At 60.6% G+C, this 20,108-nt stretch overlaps 1 protein-coding gene across 2 annotated transcripts in view; it reads left to right on the top strand.

The window, feature by feature from the left end:
* The window catches only part of GLIS1 (GLIS family zinc finger 1), a 208,813-nt gene extending 194,269 nt beyond the window's left edge, over nt 1-14,544 (top strand). For both annotated transcript variants that reach the window (XM_036026122.1, XM_028513096.2), the window contains exons 7-11: nt 1,367-1,499; nt 6,243-6,396; nt 10,876-11,054; nt 11,639-11,806; nt 14,074-14,544. In XM_036026122.1, the coding sequence (XP_035882015.1) occupies nt 1,367-1,499; nt 6,243-6,396; nt 10,876-11,054; nt 11,639-11,806; nt 14,074-14,231 (792 nt within the window). In that variant the 3' untranslated portion in view covers nt 14,232-14,544. The remainder of the gene's footprint in view (nt 1-1,366; nt 1,500-6,242; nt 6,397-10,875; nt 11,055-11,638; nt 11,807-14,073) is intronic.
* Nucleotides 14,545-20,108: the final 5,564 nt, after the last annotated feature.

Here is a 20,108-nt window from a genome sequence, read left to right as displayed (position 1 = left end):
TCAGGGAGCTGCAAGCCCATGGGAGGCTGGGTATGCCTGCCCCAAGCCTGGGTGCTGCCCTCCTGGCCCAAGAGGGTGGAAAAACCCTTGGGGCCGACCCTCAGCTGCTGTGTGACATGAGACAAGGCTCTCGCCTTCTATGGGTTGGTTTTGTCCCGAGTAAAACAAGGATTTAGATGAGTCTGCTTCAGGGCTGCAATAGTCAGGCTTCGGGATTTCCCTGGGAGAGGGGTCCTTCCCACCCAGGTGCGTGCCCCTCATCACCCACTGTTCCCAGGGCCCCCGTCAGCCCCTCCCTGACCCCGTCTAGCCCCATTGGTAGCGGTGAAGACTTTCCGATGTGACAGGCTCTAGTCTGTCTTTAAGGGACAGCTGAAGTTTACTGGCTGAAGATTTGCCAGCCCAGCCTCGTGCTGAGTGAGCGTGCCCACTGTCCTGGGACCGCGTGAGACCTGGCCAGCTGGCAGCAGCCAGCCCTTCACACAGCACATTCAACGAGCTTCTTCGCGCCCATCACTGGTTACTCCTCATGGCAGCCTGGGGTCAGGGGCTTATTGTTATCCCAGGCCGTGGGGTGGAGAGCCAGAGAGGTTTTTTGTCCAATGTCACATGGGGAGTAAGAGGAGATGGAGTGGGATTTGAACCCAGGTCTTCTGTCCCTAGCCCTGTACCTATTTCTGCTGCACCTGTGCCAGGAGAAAGCTGGTAGGGGCTAGTGCAGGAAGGAGGGGAAGACTCTGTGTGTTTACTGTGTTTTCCTCCCACCGCATCCACTCACCTCTGCGACAGCCACAAGAACAGGCCTCACAGACCTCCAGCTGCCTGTGGGGGGCCCCAGCTGCTGCCTATGACGCCCACCCTAATGTCTGTGCTGAGGCCATGCCTCCTGCCGGCCGTGTGAGCCAGGGGCTGAGTGAGGCAGGGCCTGCAGGCGTGCTGAGGCAAGACCCCTTCCCGGGAGACAGACATAGGACTCCCCCCTACTGACAGCCAGCAGACTTTGGCTCCCTGAGGACCCTCTGGCCACCCACCAACCTCCTTTCCCTCCCTCCTTCCCGTGGGGTCAGACTGGCCACGTGGTCCCATGGCCTCTCGGCCTGCCCATCACTCTAATATAAATGTTCCCCTTAAAATCCCTGCACGTCCAATCTCATCTTAGCATCTGCTGCTCCCACCTGAACTGACGCCACCTTCACAAGGCACATGATGGGCTCCGTTTTACAAAGGAGGGACCTGAGGCACCGTGAGGTGAAGGGCCTGCCCTAGGGCCACTGCCCTTCCCGCCCTGCCCCCTAAAGCCAGGGTCGCTGGAGGACAGGTGGCCTCGTGCTGACAACGCCTCTCTGTCCCTGTGCTTGCTCCCCAGCTGCACGCGGGCCCAGACCCTGAGGCCGACGTCCTGACCGAGTGTCTGGCCCTGCAGCAGCTCCAGGCATCCACACAGCTGGCTGACGGCGACGGGAAGGGAGGCCGAACCTTGCGCCAGGAGCTGCTCCCAGGTAGGCAGGCCTGGAGGCAGGGCCCGGCCGACGCCTGGAGGGCCCTTTTCCCGCCACCCCGCCCCGCCCCGCATGAAGACAGGGGGCTCTCGTCAGCAAGACTTGCGGAAGGATGCCCTCCGTCACACTCTTCTGGGGCTCCCCATGGCCCATGGGCTGAAGTCGGGGCTGGGCAGGGCCTAGGCAGTCGTGGAGGCCTCCTGGCCCACCCTTGTTGGCACGTTGGGCGCAGTTCCCCGGATGGGCTGTGCTCCCTCCTTCCTCCCAGCCTCCGTTCACACCTCGCCGGCCCCCTCCCTGCCTCTTCCTCGTCGCTGAGGCAGCTCCTTCACTTCCTTCAGGGCCTGCCTTGGGGTTCAGGCCTGGGCCTCAGCTTGGCCCCGTGGACTCCGCACCATCGTTCCTCGCCTCAGAGGAGAAAACCTAGGCTCTGCGAGGGTGAGCAACTTGGCCATAACCACCTCCGCCTCGTGCGCTAAACTCTGTGGCCCAGAGACACCCCCGCAAACCCCTGGGCCCCTGAAGGCCCATCCAGCCAGACCCTCTGAGCCTCTGGTCCAGCCAAGGCAGCCTGTCCGTCCCGGCCACTGCCACAGCCACGGGGCCCGTCTCAGGCCCAATAGTTCTGGCTGCTTGGCCTAGGAATCCGGCCTGGATCAGGGCACCGCGGCCTGTGGATTCCAGCTGACGAAGTTGCTCTCTCCCTCCTCCCCGCAAAGAAACCGCAGTATCGGAGCAGAAAGCTCTTCCCACCCTCTGGGATTTCTTGAATTACTCCAACCATTTTAAACATTTTTTATTTTCCAATTTCTTATTCTTTCCTCTCAGCATTGAAGTAGCAGCAGATTTAAAACTGCCAAAGCACTTAAAATGGCCTTGGGAAGAGGAGGTGTTCACCCGTCCTCTGGGTGTGAGCGCAGGCAAGCCCTCCAGGGCGAGCACCCCCAGGAGGGTGGGTCCACGCCCTTCTCCCTCTAGCCAGCGGCTGCTTCTCACGGGGCCAGAGGTGCTGAAATAGCAGGGCGAGAAGGTGCCTTAGGGATGACCCAGCCCCGCAATGAAGGTTTGCTACGTGGCACTCTGTGCTGAGCAGGGTTCTGAGGCTCAGAAGGAAAGAGGGCTGGGACTGTTAGCAATGGCTGCCCTGCAGCAGAGGTCCTGCGGGCCCTCCATCTTCACCCCGGGGGGGACTCAGGCCTGGGCCGGAGGAGGACGGACCCGAGACCATCAGAAGTGGTCGGGTCCTTAGCAGATCCAGGTGGGAAGCTTCTTCCCCAAGCTGCCAGCCCAGGGCTTGTCTCAGGGAGAGGGGCCAGGGCCGGCGATGACCACCTCTTGAGCACTCGGTTGGGCCGGTCACTTTGCAAACATCCACTCGGTCAGCCCCCCGGGAGCCCGGGCCGCAAGTGAGAAGCAGAGGCACTGAGGCAGCAGCATGGGTGAGGCGGCGCGGGCCGAGCACACAGGCCCAGCCCGCTCAGACATGGCGTAAGCGGTGTCTTCCTGCCGTGAGCTGCTGACCTTCTGTGATGACCTTCTGTGATGACCAATGGTGATTGTGGATGAGATCACTTATACAGACCCAGTGTGACTGATGACTGTGTCATCACCATTGTTATCGTTGTGGCTCGTGGTGAATGAGAAGAGTCACTATTTACTTACCCGTCTCCGGGTAACGCCACAGCAGACACAGATTGGGCGTGTGCAGGACCTGCTGCAACCAGCACAGCCCTCCAGCAGCACCGGCTGGTGTGCCCTCCCCTTCCGGACAAGGGGCCTTGGTTTCTGAGCAGTCAGGCCACTTTTGCTGAGGTTCCACAACCAGGAAGATGCAGAGGCCCGATCTGGGCCCAGGCCACCTGCTCGCTGGCTGTGCCCTTAACGGACTAGTCTGCCTTGCTGCTGCTAAGGCTACACTTGGCCAAACTGAGCACCTACTGTGTGCCAGGCCCCATGCTGGTCCCTGACCTCGAGAGGCTTTCTCCTAGGCTTCGGCCGCCAGACTCTGCTGTGGGCCGCCGGGTGCACGCCTGAGGCACAGCTGGGGACAGATGTCGAGGCTGGAGGCGAAGTGCTCGCAGCTGGTGGTCGATGATGCCGGGTTACAGCCCAAAGTGGGACGTGTGGAGAGAGGCTGGCAGGCCCCGTGGTGTCTCCACTCTCGCTGCCCCTTCAGGTGCCGTGATTCCCTCATTTCCACCCACTGTCTGTTCACACGCACAACAAGCCCCGTTCACACACTCAGACGCCCACCGTGTGTCCGTCCTCAGGGGACGGGACAGACGGAGACCTGGACCGACAGAGCACAGGCTGGGGAGAGCAGGGGAAGATTCGAGCAGTGTTAGGGTGGAAGAGTCCTGAACAGAGGGGCGGGGGCGAGGGAGGAGCTGGTGAGGGTGACATTGAACTTTCATCGTCTGACCCTAGGAAGCTCTCTTGCGCTTGTGTCCCATCGGGAAGGACCTGCTGTCTGCACAGGAAGCCCTCAGCAGCTTCCCTGGCAGGCCTCCTCCGGCCGACTCACGGCAGTGAGGACTTGAGAGGCATGTGGTCAGCACGGCTGAGGGAGAGGTGGCAGGATTTATAAGGACTCTAGGCTTCCCGAGCTGCCAGGCCCCCAAACTGGGGTGGCCGAGGGAGCAGTGGATGGGGTGGGCAGGCAGGCAGTGCTGTCAGGTGAGCGGAGGTCCCTCAGCCAGGCAGGGGTAAGGACTGGGGCCCAGAGGCAGAGGGCCCTCCGGAACCCATTCGGAGCCCTGGGGTGTCCCAGCCAGCCCACACGAAGCCTGAACCAGAGGCCTCGAGCCAGACACCCAGGCCATAACCTGGTCTGGAGCCCCGGGCCGTTTCCTGGGCCGGCTTTCAGTGGACTTCCTTTTGTATTACTCAGGAGCCCTGATTAGCTGCCCACTGTGTAACTTTCAGCAAATCATGAAAGTTCTTAAGACTTAGTTTCTTCATCTTAAAATGGGATCATATTATCTCCCCCTATTGACAGTTGTTGAGATGGTTAAACATAATGTGGAAAAGAGTGTGGAAAAATAGCTCACACATAGTATATTCTTAATTAACAGTAACTGGTACTAATTATACACATCCATTGAGAGTGCAGAATGCCAGCTAGCGTAGCCATCCCTGGGATGTCTGCTGCCCCAGCTCCAGGCCTGGGGGTGTAAACTGTTTGGTCTCAGAGGCACAGTATTTCATTTTTGTTCTGTTTTTGAACAGTTTCACTGGAAAGGCCGTAAGAGGCACAGTCTCCACTTTGCCACTGTCCCCACTGCTCCCTGTTGTCACCTACACAGTTTCACTTCCGTTGCTCCCTGCCATGCCATCTAAGGCGCTGAGCTGCCCATCCCTGCCATAGCCCTGCTCAGTTCCTTGCAGTAGCACCCTGGACTGCAGGCCTGGGCCGTCAGGGCCAGCCCGGGATGGGCGAGCCTTGGAGCCCGAAACACCTGAGGAGGTAAAAGTCCATCCTTCACCCCATGCATGAAAGAGTGTGATGTGTTCTCAGGAGGTCCTCAGGAGGTGATAAAAAGCCTTGCATGTGGCTCCATGATGACCAGAATGATGTTTGAGATGTAACAGCTGGCCCAGGGTGAGCTCGGACCAGTTGGAGTGGACACATCAACGCAGCTGTGGGCCTGACCCCCAGGTCCAGAGAGTCCTCCCAGGGCATCGACTTGATGAGCTGATTTCTGGGAAAATGATGCCAGTTTCTACTAAAATTCAAATAAAGATGGCCAGGTTAAAAAGAGAGTGCGAAGCTGGCCCCATTTTTTTCAGATAAAATAGGGATGTCAAAAATGTGCAGCCCTCTCTCTGTCCATCTCAGGCTCCGGTCCCAGAGGGGTTCATTCTCCTTTCCAGCTGGGGTCTCTCAGTGAACCACTGCACTCAGCAGCTACACTCAGACCCTCAGCCGGGCCGCTGGGGCGGCACCTGATGACCTAGAGCCCATCTGATTCATTCACCCACTGACTCTCCCCACGAAGGTGAGACTGTTGGGGTAAAAGGCGAGAAGAGGTGACACCAAACCGTGGGGGTTCCAGAATCTGAGACGAGAGCACAGCTGACTGACCGCTGTCCCCGGGTGGGACGCCGGTACGGTGTACAGCCCCCTGTGACGTCCTTTCTCGGAGGTCTCCCAGGCCAGCCTGCCATCCACCAGCTCGGCCATGCTCTCTCTGGGGCGCCTCACAGTGGACATCCGGGGTCTGCTCGCCCATCTCCAGGCTGACAACCCGTTCATTATTCCCAGTGGCAGCCCATTACCCTGCTGCAGCGTGGCCTGTCGGAGGGTACACAGCCGAGCCCAGAGTCTGCTCCTCTCCGTCCAGGGTCCCTGTCTGCCTCTGGGGCTACACAGATACACAAAGCCAGCCTCGTCTTTCCCAGAACAGCCCCAGAGATCTGAGGCAGCCTTTTCATACAGTCCCCTCATCCCGATCAAGACACACACACCCCCACGGGGCCTGACTGCCCCACGCCTCTGACGGCCCCGCGCCTGGCCTCTGCAGTCGGTCGGGGGGACCTCGGCTCTGCACGCAGCCCTTCGGCCCAGGCACAGGCAAGGAGTACAGCCGTCATGTCGCCGTTTGGTCCCTGATCCTCTGCTAACACAATGTTGCTGGCTCCCCGTCTTGTCTTTCTTGTAGGCAGGCGCGCTGCTCCCGGGTCGCCCACAGCCATCTCTAGAGAGTGGCGGAAGCCCAGCGATATTTGTTTGCTTCCCTGCAGGTGTGTATCCTGGCTCCGTCACCCCCCATAATGGGCTCGCATCAGGCATTCTGCCCCCCACGCACGATGTCCCTTCCAGGCACCACCCACTGGACGCCACCACAGGTCCCCACCATCTGTCCCCTCTGCCCACGGCTGAGAGCACCAGGGACGGGTACGTACAGCAAGCCAGCCCTCCTGCAGGACGCTAAACAGGGACCTGCATGGGAGGCAGAGGAGGGCAGGCGTCCCTCACACTAAATGGTTGTTACTGATCATGCAAATAGCCAGCATTTAGGCGGCACTTAACCAGGTGCCGCGTCTGTACCAGACTCCTTCTGTGCACGGTTTCACTGGGGCCTCACGGCAACCCTACCTGGTAGATGGCACTGGCCCCTGGGCTTCTCGACTCCTCACCTCGAGTACCCTCCCCTCTCCTGTGGAGGGGGGGCCAGGGGACGCTGTGTCCTCACCCGACCCCTGCATTCCGGGCCGCCACACCCAGGCCCCCTCAGGAGCCATGCTCTGGCTTCTCCTTGTCTCACGCTGTGCATATGGTGAGCAGACTGCCCACCACCCACTCCAGAGATGCCCACCTGGGCCTCACCCCTACTCCGCCACTGCAGCTGTGCCCCACTGCCAGGCCGGCAGGGCTGTCCAGGAGCCCTCGCTGTGGGATCACTGCAGGGAGGGGTGGCCTCTTCCTGCATTCAATGTGGTTCCCATTGTGGTCACTTAATTGGCTGGAAATGGTGAATGTGCTAATTGCCAGCCGCTCATGCTGCCAAAATCGGTTTCCTTGCCCTGCCTCCTGCCCTCCCTGCCACCTCCACTTACCGCCAGCAGGATTGACCAGATTTGCCCCCGAGGCCTATCTCCAGAGCTGTCCTCCGCCCCAAGCAAAGCCTCAGCTTGCCTCTGCCTGGGGCCCACCTGGCTTTCTCACCAGATTTGTCATCCATGGCCCCTAACTCTGCTCCTCCTTTATTCAAAGTCCAGCGAAGGTCCTGGTGTGGGCAGGCCTGTGCCATGCACGACCCCAGCCCTGGGGAAGCTCCCCGTGAGGGGGGGAGAGGGACAGGCCTGCAGGGGTTGATGACACAGATGTGCTCCGAGGGAAGGCAGCAGAAGAAAGGGGAAGCCCGGAGGAGAGCCCAGTACGGAAGGGGAGGGTGGCAGGAGAAGCTTCCTGGAGGGGATGCCAAGCCGGACCTCCACGGTTAAGTAGGAGTTGGCTGAGTGGAGAGGTTGGGAGGAAGCAGGAGTGGAGGCAGGCGTGGTGGGAGCCTGGTGTGTTCTAGAAACTGGAATCTGCACGTGCAGTGACAGGCTCTGGAGAGAGGTCGCCAGGGCCAGGTCAGGAGGCCTGTGATGGAACTCTGAGCCGTCACATGGTCAGGCTTGGGGACGCAAATTCGAGGCCTGCAGGAGGGCCAGGATCACCGGGGGCAGCGTTGAATGGAGGGTGGGTGCCAGCCTGAGCCAGGGCTGGTGCGCGGGCAGGAAGAACCCCCAGAAGGCATTAGTGACTTGGAACATGAAGGACTTAGGGAAACTCTGGCTGGCAGAGAGGGGAGGGGCCATGGGGGGGGGGGGGCCCGTGGGTGGGCAGAGGTGCCGTTCATGGGTTCAGGGAGCAGGGGCGGCGGTGGTGGGCAGGCCGTGGAGAGCCACAAAGAGGCAGCCTGACAGGGTGCAAGGGGAACCCAGAAAACCAAGCCTGATGTCCCCCTCGGTAAAGCGAGCGTGACAGTCCCCTCCTGGAGGAAAGCAGTGAGAGCCCGCTTGTGCCCGACTCCACATGTGTCACCTGGTACAGCTTCCATGGACACCCGCCCCCCACCCACTGGCTCTGGCCACCTGCTCACCCACCAGCCAGCCCCAAACATCTCCAACCAAAGAAAAATAAACCACCGAGGCCTTTCCCCACTTGGGCTTGTGCACTCTGCTCTGCCTCATTCATCACCTGCCTGCCGCCTGCGTAAGTGCCCGTCAAGAATTCCTGCCACGAGAGGCAGAGTGATGACAAGATCGAGACGGACCCCCGGCTCGCCCGCCCACCCGTGCCTGCAGGAGCCGGGGCGCGAGTCATCCCAACTGCCAGGCGCCCCGGCTCCTCCGGGCTGCGGGACAGAGGGGCCCTCACGCCTGACACCCGGCCCAGCCTGAATGGGTTTCTTTTTTCAGCCCCTGAGAAGGGGGTGGGGCAGGCCTTCAGCCTCCCCTTCCAGCCAAAGTCAACAGGGAAGGCCACTCGCGGCTCCCCAGTGGTTTGCTGGGACGTTTAAATAGCTTGACAGAATTATCTGATTCACTCGAAAATATGCTAAGAGGGCCTGACTTCATGACCAAATGTATTTATTCTGGCTCAGAGAAGACGCCGAATAGGGTGGTATTTTACCCCAACCCTGTACGAGGTATGAAGCCCTAAGTCTGCCAGGCCAGTGAGGTTTTATATTAATTTTTATAGGTTCCAATTGGAGCAAAAATATTTGATTTAGGAGTCATTTGCATGACTCAGAAGAGGCGCTCCAGATGAGCTTTCTTCCCTTTAAAGGGCGCAGGTAGAGCCGCGCAAGCTCAGCCCTCACGTCGGCTGCGAGAGGGCTGCGTTCTGTTTAATTTCACTGGCTGCGAAGGTGGCAAATGTGAGTGTATGGCAGGTTTGAGACAGGAAAAACAAACTCTGGAAATGCATGTTTTTTCCCCTTCAGATTGGGCTCTCCTTAATTCTGCAGTGCCGTTGCTCTCTGGGTATTGTAGCTGGACAATTTAGAAACCAGTTTGTCCGTATTTATCAGCTGTTTGCTGGGGGCCAGGCCCAGGGCTGAGCGCCGTGGGACTGAGGGGACCGAGACCTGGCCCTCCCGACAGGCAGGGCTGGCAGGACACCAGGCCAGAGGTGGAGCGTGGTGGGTGCCAGGCTGGGAGGGTCATAAGGCAGGTGGACACCACCCAGCAGGCCCGAAGGAGGGTCTCCCCTCCTGGCCACACCTCTGCCTGGCCTCGGCCAGGAGAACGGGCTATGAGGGCCCGCGGCTTGTGTGCAGCCCCCCACCATTTACGAAGCGAGGCAGAAGACCCTGGCCCACCCCAAGGCCCCTGAGACAGGCCTAAAAATGTTAGGGTAGTCAGTAGTGATGATTCATTCATGGCACCTTGATGAGGATTCAGTTCGTTTGCTCCAGGAGGCTGAAGCGAGCCTGCAGGGTGTTAGATGCTGGGCTAGGGAGCCGGGACGCGGTGCGGAGTGCCTCCTTCTGCTGCCTTCAGAGCACACACGGTGGTGGGGGCCCAGACGTGTGGGTGGTGACCGCGCAGTGGAGGGGCAGAGACGGCAGGTGCCCAGGCTGGAGGGAGCAGCGAGGGACCCGGCGGAGCCACGGGCATGGAGCCCACTGAGCTCTCCCCCAACCCCCGCTCCCCATTTCAAGACAGTCCTGCTTCCTCGGAGAGGCGCTGATCTGTCCCGTTAATACCGCGTGCCTTGGAGGGTGGGCCAGGGGAACACGCCTCGCCTGCCAAGGTCACCTGGAGCTGTGACATTGAATTTGCCGTGTATTTTAATCGATGGCCCGACAAATCCACAATTGCAAACCAGAAAATGGAGACCGAGCTCTCACGCTCCCCCTCCCTCTGTATGCGTGGACGAGAGCCCGCCCCCGCGAGCCCCCTGGTCCGGCGGAGCTCATTTTGGGCCCTGTGAACAGGCCGCCGCCTGGTCTACGGGGGCATGTGGTCTGGGTGGGTGGCCCCCTCAGTGGGGGCGGTGAAGGCCCCATCGCAGGACGGATAGATCCAAGTGGAGGAAAGGTGGCCGGGGACGGAGACAGAGGCCACCAAAGGCACAATGGGCAGGTCAGGGAAGGCCACCTCGGACATCAGACCTACCTGCCGGTTTTCCTTCCCTTCGTCTCGGCGATGATGCACAGAGTGGCTGAGAACGTATTGACCCCACACCGGTCCTTAGTCTGCATCGCTTTATTTACTTTACCCTCCACCATGACTGCGTGTCAGTGCTGTGTGGCCGGACTCATGGAGGGCAGCCTCTCTGAACTTGGTTTTCTGACCTGTGAGGAGGACACAAGAACCTCTCGCACAGGCACTCCCTGAACGGTGGCTGCCTGTGCCTCGGGCTGCTCTCTGGCGGAGGGGCTGCCCCCGGGCTCGTCCTCCAGGCGCCAGAGTGGCACGCCCAGTCAGGGTCTGACCAGCAGGGGAGGCTGGGAGGCAGCCCTGGGTAGTGAGAGCTGCCGTGTGTCAGGGAGAGAACTCGGCAAGGAAACCAAGGCTCAGAGACATTTAGCATCTTGCCCGAAGTCACGTGGCCGGTGAGAACCAACGGGGTTTTAAATGCAGTTCTGCCAACCCCAGGGGTTGTATCACCGTGTTCCTTGCTGTCAGTCCTAAATACCAGGTGGAAGTTTTGCTTCACTGATTCCTTCGGGGCTCTAATACTTTACAACATTTTAAAAATTTAATTACAGTTTGAACATAGACATTAAACCTTTCTCTTCTAACTGCACTGTTGCAAGTTAGAGCAGGCCAGCTAGTGAGCCCCCCATTGCTGGAGGGAAGTAAGCAGTGGTAGCCACGCCTCTGGCCCTCATCTCTCCCAGAGTCTCTCCTGCTCACAGCTGTCCCTGTTCTCCAGGTTGGGTCCCGGCCTCCTCTCACCCATGGTCAGCCCACTGAAGGGGCTTGGGCCACCGCCGTTGCCACCATCCTCCCAGAGCCATTCTCCAGGGGGCCAGTCCTTCCCCACGCTCCCCAGCAAGCCACCCTACCCGCCCTTCCAGAGTCCTCCACCCCCGCCTCTGCCCAGCCCGCAAGGTAAGCTCAGTCTGGGGGCCTCTCCTGTACACACGCCAATGCCTGCTGGGGCACACAAGGGGTATGGGACACTGCCCTGGGGGGAGCAGGTGGGCAGCGGAGTGACAGCAGGCACGGAGGGCCACCCTGGGAGAAGCCGGAGTCAGGGGACCAACATGCCTAGTCAGGGGCACTTCCTGGAGGAAATTCTTCCTGAGGGTGGAAAAGAGTTCATTCCATCGATAAGGCATTGAAGGCCCTCACAGGAGGGAACTGCATCGGCAGTGGCAGGGAACAGCCTGCTGCCTGGAGGGAGAGAAGTGTGATTGGGTGTCTCAGAGGCGGAGGGGTGGAGGGCCAATTGTCCCTCTCCCCAGAGCACTGTCATCGCCACAAATGACTTGAGGCAGGTGCAGCCACATGAGGCCGTGTTACCCACTCCCTCTGGTGCAGGGCAGGGGTGTGAGAGGGGCCCAGGCCCCCGGCCCCCTTTGCACCCTGGGGCCCCCTTCTCCGTCATACCCACCACCATGCCTGGACAGGACAGTGTGGGGGCCCCAGGCACTTCCCCTTCGTTAACACGGCCCTGCCGCCTCCCTCCGCAGGGTACCAGGGCAGTTTCCACTCCATTCAGAATTGCTTCCCCTACGGCGACTGCTACCGCGTGGCCGAGCCAGCAGTCGGTGGGGACGGACTGGCTGGGGAAGCCCATGGTTTCAACCCCCTGCGGCCCAATGGTTACCACAGCCTCAGTGCACCTTTACCTGCCACAGGTAAGCCCCACCTGCGTGACTCCCTTCCCTGAATGCCCACCAAGGCCCAGCCCTGTGCTGAGTGCTTTATGCGTGTTGTCCCGCAGCCTTGGGACAGCCCCATGAGTCAGGGTCACTCCCACTTGACAGAGATGAAGTTATAGGCTCAGAGGCCCCAGGAGGCGGCAGAATAGGGAGGTGCGCCCCGCCTGCCTCCACAGTCTCACACAGCTTGTTCGTGCCCAGATTCCAGCAGGTGCCTGCAGGCACAGACAAGAATCAGACTGGAGCTCACAGTCAGGTGATGTGCCCTTTGAATATTCACTGCACACCTACTGTGTGCCAGCACGGTCACAGACCTGAGGATCCAGCAGAGCCTGAGACAGATGCTGATCTCCATGTAACAGAGAGGAAACCGAGGCCCAGAAGGGCCACATTGCTAGGAAGGGACAGGGCCCGGCGGTAATGCTTGTTCTTGTGCTGCTTCTGTGCCCCCACAGGGCCCCAGGCCTTCCCCGGGCAGGGCCCTTGGCTGGGGCGGAGAAGCCTGTGAGCGGGGAAGGCTGTGCAAGGCCCGGGGCAGAGTGAGGCTCAGAGCAGGGCCAGTCCCAGTCAGAGCAGGGACCCAGATAGGTGGGACGGCCCTGCCCTGAGTGCTCCAAGCCCAGCCCCACCTAGATCAGCCCTGGGCCAGGGGCCAGTGGGCAGCTCTGGGCGTGTGCAGCTGGGGGTGGAGATGTAAAGACGGGGACAAGCACCGAGGCCAAGCACCGAGGCCACGGACGAGCACACGCAAAACCATGGGTCCCTGCTTCCTGTTCACACACATGCCCCTATGTCTGCGCATGCTCTTTCTTCCTGGTCTGAGGAACACGGCCGTGTGCACGCACACGTGGGGCCAGCGGGGCGAGTCCGGGCAGCGTGAGCCCCATGAGTGTGTGAGGCACTGGCAGGGCGCACGTGCTTGTGACTGCACACGTGTGCTCACATTGTGCTTGTGCTGATGTTCATGCCCCGTCTGTGTGCACACCTGTGTCCGTCCCCATCCTGTGACCCCATCTGTGTGCACAGACTGTGTTCAAGGACAGTGTAAGTATGTCTGTGGTGGTCATGTCACACACGCACCGCAGGCAGATGTGTACCCAGTCACAGGGTGGGCATGTTCCACGTTTGCATGCACCTGGATTGGTGTGTGAGTGGGCACCGGCCACTGTCCCCAGCACTGCTAGCTCTCACCGGGCCAGGTCCCACCCAGCCCCCACCCAGCCCCCCGCCAGCCCAAGGTGGGATTGCTTGGTTTAGCAGCCAGGCCTGAAATAAGTGGTTCTGAGGGGTCAAGAGGGGTCCTATGCCCTCCCACCAAGGCAGGGGTTCTCCTGGCCTCCTTCACCCCTGCTACCTGGTGGCAGCCCAGCATCTAGCACCCATTCCAGGCCCTGCTCTGCTACCCACATCTCCTCTGCCAAGCTGTGAATAGGCATGCTGGACTGAACAAGGTGGGGCCAAGGGGCCTCGGGAATAGTCCAGCCTGGTTCCATTGCACGGATGGGAAGACTGAGGCCCAAGTGCCTGAGGCTACAGAAGTTCGTGACAACAGTTCAGACACAGAGGCCTGGGCAAGGCGACCTCTCCAGGCGCCTCCCAGGTTGAGAGCCTCTGAGCAGGACCCCACCTGGAGACAGGGTGTCCAGTGGAAGGGCCAGGTGTCTTGGAGTCAGACAGACCTGGGTTCAAAGCACACCTCTCCCACTGAACCTGGGCAAGTGTGTTGCCCTCTCTGAGTCGCCTCTTCAGCGCTACAACGGGGCCATGAATCGCATCTCCCAGGGTTGTCGTGAGGCTTCAATGAGATGAGGCTTCACCGAGCCCTTAGTGCCCAGGGAGTACCAGTCTCTCCTTTGGGTTTCTGGTGTTCGGTGGGGTAGAGGAACCTGAAAGGGTAGGTGGGCTGGGGTCCTTCCACCAGGAGGGGACCAGCCCCTGCAGACAAGACCTGTGATAAGCCACCCCTACACCCCCAGCCCCCACATTCTGCCCCACAACACAGTGCTGGGTAATGGACCCCCCAAACCAGCCTGTGTCTACCTCACCGGCTGCCCCGGGCCCATTGGAAATGCAAGGCCTGCGGCACCTTCTGCCAAGCCCCGCCCCTCCTTACCTGGAAGGTCCGAGGGCTCAGAGCGGGTCTCACTGAGAGGACACTAGGCAGGGGGTGGCATCTGGGAGTTGGGAAAAAGTAACAAGCCATCAACCCTGAGTTCTCCAGCCGGACCCTGTGCCCTACACAGGCTACGAGGCTCTGGCCGAGGCCCCGTGCCCCCCTGCGCTGCCGCCACAGCCCCCCGCGGACGTCGTGCCCAGCGGCCCCGAGGACTGCAGCTTCTTCCCCAATGGGGCCTTCGACCACTGCCTGAGTCACATCCCCTCCATCTACACGGACACCTGAAGAGAGGCCCGGCCCACCGCCGCCCGCCCTCCACCACAGATGCTCCCTCGCCCACCCCCTGCACGCGCCCACCCTCCGTGCGCCTAGCCTGAACGGCCAGATCACCGGGAGCCGTGGTCGGAGCCCCGGCTGGGGGGGCCCTGCAGGATCCGTGACCCGTGACATGCCCTTGACCATGTCTTCCCTTTTTCTCCCCAACGGCTTTAAAATCACAGACCTCATGTATATAAAGTGTACAGAATTTGTTTTCCATTCCCCTGCCAGTTTTATACTTTGGGTTTTATAAGAAAAACATTAAAAACTGGAAATGAGACTTGGGCCTACCTCTGTTTTAGTGATGGAGCCTCGAGGCCAAGATCAGGAGGATGAGGAGGGGTGTGTAGTGGGCGGGGGCCCAGACTGCCCCTCGGGGGCCAGCGAGGGCCTTGGGTTCTCCCCACCCCACCCCCTGTGGGTATGGGCGCCCGAGTCACACAGCCCCACCAAGGAGCTGTGAGTCTTACAGACACCGCTGCTGGTCTCGGGACCTCAGTGAAAGGCAGGTATAACCCGACCGCAGGCAGGCAAGAGAGCCAAGGCAGGGCCTGGGACTGGAACCCAGACCCGTCCGGCCCAGACCTTTGCTCTCTGCACTGACGTCTCAGTGGGTGGAAAAACACGCTGCAGCTGTGGCGTGGCTTTGGGCAGAGCAGGCAGGGAAGGCAGGGGCAGAGGCAGGGCCCCTGCAGGCGGGCCAGGGCACAGACAGCACCCTCCGCACACAGAGCCCCACCCTCCCCCGAGTGGCCGGAGGGAGGGGAGGGAGGAGGCTGGTTCTAGGGCACCCAGCCACCTGTCTCGCTCCTATCGTGCAGCACCAGGAGCAGGCCCACCACCCAGGCCTGCGCAGATGCCGGGACAGCACCCTGCACCTCACTACGTCACCCTGAAGGTCACCTGGTTAAAGGAAAATTCCTCAAGGAGAATTCCTGTCCTGTAACTGCCAAAGTAAAACAAGGCAGGGAGAGCACATTGCTGAGCACCTACTGTGTGCCAGGCCCTTGCCTGTGCTCCCGGCAGCCCCGTGGGAGGTCTTTCATCCCCTTTTGGCAGCGAGTGCAGCGTGGGATGGAGGGATCTTGTCAGCCCCTTCCTCAGGGAGACAGGCCCCAAGTTCAGAGAGGCTGCCCAGCCGTGTGGCGACAGAACCCAATGACCGTGCCCGGTCCCGCCCCATCATCTCCGGTGTGACCACACTCACCATGCGCATGCAGCTCCGTACCAGTTCTGGGTGTGCTCCCCGCGACTCGGCCCCCTGACGCCTGCCCCCGCCCCCCCAGGAGCACGGTCCATGTCTCTGGGGCTCTGCCCACCTGTGGGGCCGAGTCAGGGCCTCCCTCCCCCCTGGCTCCCACTGGCTGCAGCCTGTAAGGAGCTCAGCATGGGAGGCAGGGCGAGAGGGACGGTTCCCAGGCGGGCTGCACCCCCCACTGAAGGTCCAGAGGCCCTCTCAGCACAGCCCACTCTCGGGGAAGTCGGGGCATGGCACTGTCCCTCGTTTGCCTGACACCCTGTTCACGTCAGGGATGCAGTTCCTTCGTTTCACCCTCTTCGGTGGCCCCAGTCAGAGGACCTCTGTTTCCTGCGGGAGCCCGACAGAAACCTCCTTCACAGATGCAGAGGATGACAGAAGGTGATGTTGAGGCACAGCCAGCAAGTATGGAGCTGAGATTCAAGCCCCGGCCTCCGGCTCCAGAGCCCATGGTCTCACCCACAGCACCGCCCAGCCCTCGAAGCTCGAAGCTCAGGGCGACCTGGCCCCCACCTCTCCCGGCCCCAGCCTCCCAGATCTGCCCTGTGCAAGCCCCCAGGGAGGCGGGACTAGCCCAGTGACACTCAGAACCTCCAGGTCTGGGATGAGGACCCGGGCTCCTGACTCCTGCCCAGGGCCCTTGCCCCCTCACCCCAGTCCCCACTGGTTTGGTGGAGTTGATTAGGTTGTGGCAAAATTCCTGCAACAGGGACGCCCAGAATCAGCAGCACCTGTCGTTGTGAGCGCTTCACCGCTCCAGAGAAGCAGGATGGAGCTGCGCGGTGAGGACGCGTCTCTGTTAATGATGAGAAGGGCTGAGCTGTGAACGGAGCACGCTGCCGGCAGTTGGGTCCCACTTAATGTCAGAGAGCCCACGGAAGAAAAGGAGGAAACAGCAGAGGGAAGCAGAGACGAAAGGCAGATGAGTTGGAGGCAAAGGCCCGGGCCTAGCCAGGGGCCCAGCACTGCACACCACAGGGCTCAGTCAGCGCAGCTTTCATCGTGACCCTGAGCTGTGACCTGGATTGTGCCCCCTCCCCCAGGGTCTCCTCTGAGCCTCCTCTTTCCCTCTCGGCAAGTTCTGGGCCCTCCTTCCCTGATGCCCCCACGCCCACCGGGTCTGCCTCCTAGTCTACGGTGAGCTCATCAGGGGGCCGGCCCCTGGGACAGGACCTGCAGACAAACTGGACAGCCTGCCCTTCCCCAGACAGTGCTTGCTTTGTCCACTGTTCAGAAAGCACTGTTGCCGTTCCTAACTGGCAAGAGAGGTGACTGTGCCCCCTCACACAGAGGGGACTGGAGGTCTGGTGAAGGGGTTGGTATTTTCACCTGGGGAGCTCCTGGGAGTTGGCCAAGGCTGGCGGGGGGTGGGGGGCCTGTGGGCTTGTAGGGCAGTGGAGCTGAGTCTGCCCAGGGTCCCCCATGGGGACCCAGGTGCAGGGACAGTACCCAGGCCTACCAGGTGACCACGCTGCCCTTCCTGGCCAGCCGCTCCAGCTTCCCTGCAGCCCAGCCCGTGTGCAGTCTGGCCTGAGACTGGCCCTTTTCCCTGTAACAGTAGGAAATTGCAACCCACCCACCATTCTTTGGACATTTTTCTGTGTGTTTGTAGAGGAATCCTAGGAACTAACTTCAAAAGACACAGACTTCCACCTGCAAGCATCCCAGTTTGGAGAGACTGGCTGGCCTTCACCTGTGGAGTCAGAATGACGTGAATCCAGGATGATGCCGTTAGACCTGCGTTCGGTTACAGCCCCACTGCCTCGTCTCCACCCCCCCGACACACACACCCCTCCCTGCCTTCTTTACTGCTCCCCCTTGTACCCTGCAGCTCCCTCTGCCTCTCCACCCTCCCTATGTCTCCCCATTTCTCTGCTGGTGCCCTTTAGTCCCGATTCTCTCCTCCCTCCCTCTGCCCACCCTCCTAGTCCATTCCCTTTGTCTCTTCTTCCTCTGTTTTCTCTTTCTTTGCAAGGTCTGATCCAAGATGAGGACATTTTTCTTCTCTCTCCCCTTACTCTGCTCTCTCTGCTTCCTCATTGCTCTGACCCCTCGGTTTCCGAAGAAGACAGGCCCACAGTTCTTGAGCTGGCAGGTCAGTGGCCAGCAGCGGAGAACCCAGGCCTCCCGTCCCCAGCCACACTCTGTCCAGTCTGACAGTCTCCCGAAGAACTACTATGTGCCATGCTTACGACTCCTGCAGACATACGTGATGTTGTTACAACACTCACAAAGCCCGTGTGATTACCCCATTTCACAGAGGGAAGAACCGAGGCTCAGAGGTGACCTGCCAGAAACCACTGCAAGAGTCAGGGCAGAGCTGGAATTCCAGGGCTGGGAGCAGCCCCGCCCCGCGGGTCTGCGTCACGTGGCCAGGGCTGGTCCGCAGGAGTTCTGGCACATGCCCCTCTCCCCCTTGTCCGGAGGGGACCATTACGCTTTTACAAGTCCCGATTTATATACTCGCCTGGCCCGTCAGCCCTGCCAGGGATTTATAGGTTTCTAAGTGATCGTGTCTCTGGGGGAAAATGCAAGTGGAACGTGAACCGGGAAGCAATTGCCAGCCCTGTCAGCCCTGCGGCTGTGGAGCCAAAGCTCTTCGGTCCGTTCCCAGGGGCCTGGTGGTGCGGGAGGGCCCTGCAGAGGGGCCGTCAAGGCAGAGGCCAGCAAGGAACAGGCCTCTAGGCAGACCTGGGCTGGGCTTTGCTGCCAAGGAGATTTGTTCTATCCTCGCAGATGGGGGCACTGCCTGAGCCCCCGCGGCGCCAGAGAGTGCAAGGCTGGTGTCGGACTTGGGTCCAGTGGGCAATTTCTAGGGCAGAGCAAAGAACTGGAGCAGCCACCAGGCTTCAGCTTAATTTGGAGGGGGGGGGGTGGGCGAGGCAGGCCGCAGGGGCGGAGAGGATGGAAACCCGCTACACCTCAAGTTGGAAATGCTGAAACCAGAGGGGGGCCCATGACACTAGCCTCCAAGGGCTGCTATGCTCTTCTCTGTACTTTTGTGTATGTCTGAAGTTTTTCAGAAAAGAACCAATGCGGTCCCAGAGTGGCCAGGGTGGGGCTTCCCGGCTGGCCAGGCAGCCTGGACGGGCACGGGAGGCTTAGCTCAGCAAGTCTTGGCCCAAGTTCACCTTTACTGTGGCTGCCTTGCGACAGCAGGGGCCATGTTGGTGGCCCCATGTCCCCAGTGTCCAGCACAGGGCCTGGCACACAACTGGTGTTTAATAAATGCTGCTTTGTATGGGTTAACTTCCCAGTGACAAGTACGAATCTGTGCAGAACAAGGGCCAGGGCAGGAACAGGTCTGCGGAGGGTGGCTGCAGGTGCTGGTGGTGTGCCTGGGAGCTCAAGAGACTTGGGGGACCTCGACCTAAGCCCAGAGCTCTGCAGGGTGCTCAAGCAGGCTGGGACTAAACCTCACATTTCTAAAAGGCAATCTTCTAAAGCAGAGCAGACAATTTTGGAGTGAAGCGAGCTCCCAGTCCCTGAGGGTATGCAGCAAGAGTGGGCAGGAAGGTACGAAGCCGTTCTGGCACCGGGTCAGGGCTGGACCGGACAGCCTCCACAGGCCACACAGGCCCAGCCGGACTCTGCGTCAGCAGAGCATGTCTCATGGCCACACGGGCCACAGTGGGGCCAGCCACCCCAGAATCATTTCTGGGACAAGACATAGGGCATAGCATGTCCAGATGATTAATTGCACATTTGCACAGAAAGCAGGTGGCTGGGGCTTGAGTTACTGCCTAAGTATTTCCTCAGAGGTTCCGGGCTGGCAGACCTCATGTTCAGGCAGCCCAGGACGGCAGGAAGGGGCAGCCGGGATGGGGGTCTCTGCTGTCCTCTGCCTCATGTTGCCCTGCATGGAGTCCGTGCGTTGGGAAACCTAACCTGGTCTGGAGGATGCGGGGAAGGAGCCACACAGACCCAGGGGATGCAGGCTGGAACGCATGAGCTTAGGTCTGTTTTGGGGCTTCGGAGGCGGCAAGCCACCTGGGGGACAGCATCTCACCACCGTTGTCGCTTCACAAAGGGGGAAACTGAGACTCCAAGGTCAGACGGGCCGGACAGGGCCACCATCTCTACTCCCTGAGTCAGGGGTGGGAGGGGTGGTTATTACTTTCAGGAGGGGCAATTCAATCCCAGAGAAGGAAAGGCTGTACCCAAGGCAGCACACCGGTCCCTGGCAGTGAGGCCAGAGCTCCCGCCCGGCCTGGTCACCAGGAGGCACCCTTGGGAACCGGTCAGCTGAGAGTAGCAGGGTCTGGAGGAGCAGGAGCGGGAGCTCAGGGGACCCACAGTTACTTTGCCCTCGAAGACTCAGTTTACCCATCTGCACGACAAGCAGCTCGATCTAGAGCAGTCCCTCCTATTGACTGCTCATCACAGTCACCTGGCAGCTTCCGAGGGGTCACGCACAGACCCCATCTCTGAGCAGTGGGACACCCCTCCCCGAAGGCAGGCAGGCTTGCACGTGTGACGAGCTCCCCAGGAGGAGCCGGTGACCAGGGAGGGCTGGGGGTGCTGGCCCAGAGTTTACACAGGTGGCTGCCGCTTACTGTGGGCCGGGCGCCGTCGGTGCTTTCCAC

Source organism: Phyllostomus discolor, chromosome 5, assembly GCF_004126475.2.
Source record: "Phyllostomus discolor isolate MPI-MPIP mPhyDis1 chromosome 5, mPhyDis1.pri.v3, whole genome shotgun sequence".
In the NCBI taxonomy this organism is placed as follows: domain Eukaryota; kingdom Metazoa; phylum Chordata; class Mammalia; order Chiroptera; family Phyllostomidae; genus Phyllostomus; species Phyllostomus discolor.
Note: the sequence above shows the minus strand (reverse complement) of the source record. Positions and strands in the feature narration are given on the sequence as shown.